At 35.7% G+C, this 3,717-nt stretch overlaps 2 protein-coding genes across 2 annotated transcripts in view; one reads left to right on the top strand and one right to left on the bottom strand.

Annotated features, from left to right (window-relative positions):
• LOC107698586 (uncharacterized) overlaps positions 1-2,053 on the bottom strand; it is a 13,119-nt gene extending 11,066 nt beyond the window's left edge. The window contains exon 1 of the mRNA XM_016499637.1: positions 1,926-2,053. Within this exon, the coding sequence (XP_016355123.1) occupies positions 1,926-1,983 (58 nt within the window). The 5' untranslated portion in view covers positions 1,984-2,053. The remainder of the gene's footprint in view (positions 1-1,925) is intronic.
• The window catches only part of LOC107698560 (SLAM family member 9-like), a 96,234-nt gene that overhangs the window by 15,467 nt on the left and 77,050 nt on the right, over positions 1-3,717 (top strand). The gene's annotated exons all lie outside the window — the stretch shown is intronic.

The following is a 3,717-nucleotide window of genomic DNA, read 5'->3' as shown; positions in this document are numbered from 1 at the left end:
AAATTATTATTTCAAGACATGTAAAGCATTTTGGCTCGTTTATGTGGGCCGTCCCAAGCATGGTTGCAATGTGTTCATTGTCAAACTACAAAATCTGATTATTTTTAATTCTTAAAAAACGGCATTATTTTATTTGAAATAAATAATTATTTTATTTTATTGACAAAATATTTTAGTTGGTCTTGTATATTTTTTTCATTCGATCAGATAACATTTTAAGCTGTTATATGGTCATGTTACAACGTGCCCCTCAGCTGTTACAATGTACCCCACCTACGGGGCATGTTGTCACATTTCACTTCCAATTTTTGAGGGTAAATAAGGAAAAACGTATACACTGTAATTATGAAACAAAGCGACATATTTGTACTAGACAAGTGTGATATTACTGTGGATAAAAAAAATTATACTCTGAACCCCATGTGGATTTACACAATTTGAGAAAGTCAAAAAGCAATTCTGACTTTTTTTCTCAGAATTGTGAGATATAAACTCGCAATTCTGAGAACATATCAGTCTCTTCCCCCCCTCAAAATTGGACTTTAACTCGCAATTGTGAGTTTATATCACGCAATTCTCTGAAAAAAAAGTCAGAATTGTGAGATAAAAAGTCGCAATTAACTTAAAAATTATTATTTTTTAATTCAGTGGCGGAAACGGGCTTCCATATATCTGTATATTTTGTAACGAAAAATAAATGCATAAAAATATTGCTTTTATGAAAACACTGAATAAAAATTGCTTACTAACACACAAACCATTCACAATTGCTAAATTGGGCTAAAATAGAAGGCTCAGAGTGATACTAAATAAAGAGCCATTTGGGAGCCGTAAGAGCCGGCTCTTCTAAGGGAGCCGAGCCAAAAGAGCTGAATCTTTGAAAAGAGCCGAACTTCCCATCACTACTTTGAATGGCCAAGGCCCGCCCAAGAGGCCATTTGACAGACAGGTAAAGCAACCAATCAAAAAACAGCTGTAAACACGATGGCTGTCTTCTGGTATGACGGGGTTTGGCATCACATCTTTGTTTCCAGGCAGAAGGTTAAAGAATGCAACACTCTGGAAAAAAAGCTAAAAGTGGCAGCCTCAGAAGTCACGCCCATGGACCATCTCCCGGAAGTCCTGTATAATTCAACCAACCTGATGATAAGTGTTTCCAGTTTTGTGTGCTATAAACATATGTGATGCCCATTCATTTTTTTTTTGTCTTTTAAGTTCTATTGTTATTTTATTTTATTTAAAGTGTTTCAATCTGTACGTACAAAATGTGTAAATGTGAGAAATATGTGAAGGACTTGCTGTTGAATTTTGTAAGGTTGAAAGTTCAATAAAAAAAAGAAAAGAAAGTGTGCCATATGAATCAGAAGTTTAGCCAACGGTCCGTGGGCGTCGTGTCCGAGACTACAAGTTATATAACAAATACTATATTTCCACAGCGTTATGGGCAGTTTTTTGAATGGTTTAAATTCTGTATTATTAATTTACAGCTATAGCTTCATGTGATACTTTGCTTAATAGTAAAATGTTAATGTTAGAGTAAATTTTCATGCATTTTTATACATATAAATGTCCCGAGGATAGAAACGGCATCCATTTGGTGGATTGACTCATTCATTGTATTTCCTTTATTTTAAATGTACTCTTTTATTTCATTATTATTATTATTTTTTTTAACTTGGAACAAAAAGATGTGAAAAAAAGTTTGATAGTTGTCTTGTTCTTTGTTCATTAAAGTAAAATAAATGAAAAGTTGTTAAATATTACATTACATATGAATATTTACTGCCTGGTTCTTGGACTGGCAGGTCTTTGTCTGGATCTGGGTCTTCACTAACCTCTGCTTTGGCAGGGAACAACATTTTTCTTTTCTTTTTTTTTTAAATCGTTGACCTGAGGAGAAATAAATAAATAAATAAAGGTCCTACCGTGCCAAAGAAATGCTGAAACTGCAAACAAACCAAAGGAAAACATCTTTGTCTGCATCTTTCCTCTCAAACGTGCTTCGGTTCTTTGGATGAATGGAGCAGCATTGCTGGACTACAGAGATGTGACGTATCTGGGGGTGTGTGTCGTTGTCAGAGACCACGTGATCCTTTCACGTGTGAAATAAGCGCATTCAAGACTGACAGCTGCGAGATCAAAGGCGGATATCGCGCGACCGTGTCCTTTGTTGCTAACAAGTTGGATGTGATTTAAAATTTAGTTTAATAAAAAGCTACAAAATGTATACTCCCGAAGTAAATCTCACTGTCGTGTGTTTGGGAACATTCGCGCATAATTTAGGATACACATAGAAAATGATATCAGAGTTAAATAAATAAATTAATACAAACATTTTAGATGATAACAATACATCAGGATTGTTTAAATCAATGATTATTATGCTGTCATCAATAAGAAATGTTCCCTCCTCTGCAGCACAGTCAATGGGAGTTTTGATGCCAATATTTTTTGGCATATTTAGCTAACCTAGTTCATGACTGTTATACTACACTCTCTGCCAGATGTTTCTATGAGTCTTGCTGTATGTGCTCTCTCTCTCCCAGTCCTTCCCTCCCTTTTTATCCCCTTGTTTTTTTCCCTCCTCCCTTCTGTGTTCTCCATCTCTATCTCACTATACTCGCATGCGCATACAGCCTACACATATCTCTTCTGGGTTCAAATGGTGAGATGATGGCCTCTTTAGACCCAAGTTACTGAGTTCGCTTTGTCCTTTTTGCAGGGTAAAGGTATCATTCTGCCAGATGTACTCCTAATATATCCAGAACTTCCTAATCCTATTCCTATTTTATATAATATTCTTGGCTTATATAATATACAAGTAATAGTCATTCTTGAGACGTGGGACAAAACAGGTCCAGCAAGGGTAACTGCTATTAGCTTTAAAAAATAAAAATATTTTCAATTTTAAATGTCATGAGGGATTAATAATAGAATGTATTTAACACAATTATCACCTTCAATTTAATTTTCTCATTATACCAAATCTGTGTTTCTTAATGTCCTTTCACTACATCCTAAAACAGTGTGTCCACAGAAAAGGGTTCAATCATTCATATGCAATAAAATGGATAAAAATGTTTTTTTTTAATGATGAAAAAGAGCTTGTTTTATCAAAAGCAACACTTAATAATATCTCCTATCAAAGCAAGTGTAATGTGGGGTTTGGTGCTTGGGTTGTGTTTCATGTTCATGTTTTCCATGTCTTTTATTTTGTGATTGTTTGTTTCCTGCTGTTAGTGTCATGCTTCCCTTGCCCTCATGTATCTCTGCCTTGTGTATGTGTCATGTTCTGATTGGTTGTCTTAGTCATGTGTCTTGTTTCCCATTGGTTTGCTCTTGTCATGTGACCCTCTTGTTTGCTATAAGTAGCCACCATGTTGCCATTGTCTCTCGTCGTGTATTGATGTTGTAACCCGCTGTCGGTGAGTCTAGTCTGTTCATGTCTCGTCAAGTCTGTTCCTGTCAAGTCAAGTCTCGGATTATTGTTTGGATGTTTGGCTCACACTGTAAATAAACTGCATTTGGGTTCTTCACTACGCTCGCCATCAGTGGACTGATTCGTTACAGCAAGTTGTTTTTTTAATGACACATGCATGTTTCATAAGATTTTAAAGTTGCGTCCCCACTTTTTGTCAACACCGTCAGACATTCAATAAAATGTAATAAAATCAGGGAATATCAGGGGCAGCTGTCACTCTAAAGGACCCCCTTGCC

The sequence above is a fragment of the Sinocyclocheilus anshuiensis genome, unplaced genomic scaffold, assembly GCF_001515605.1.
Source record: "Sinocyclocheilus anshuiensis isolate Anshui unplaced genomic scaffold, SAMN03320099.WGS_v1.1 scaffold118, whole genome shotgun sequence".
NCBI classification, from domain to species: Eukaryota; Metazoa; Chordata; class Actinopteri; order Cypriniformes; family Cyprinidae; genus Sinocyclocheilus; species Sinocyclocheilus anshuiensis.
The sequence above is the reverse complement of the archived record's forward strand: the minus strand, read 5'-3'. Positions and strand labels throughout refer to the sequence as shown.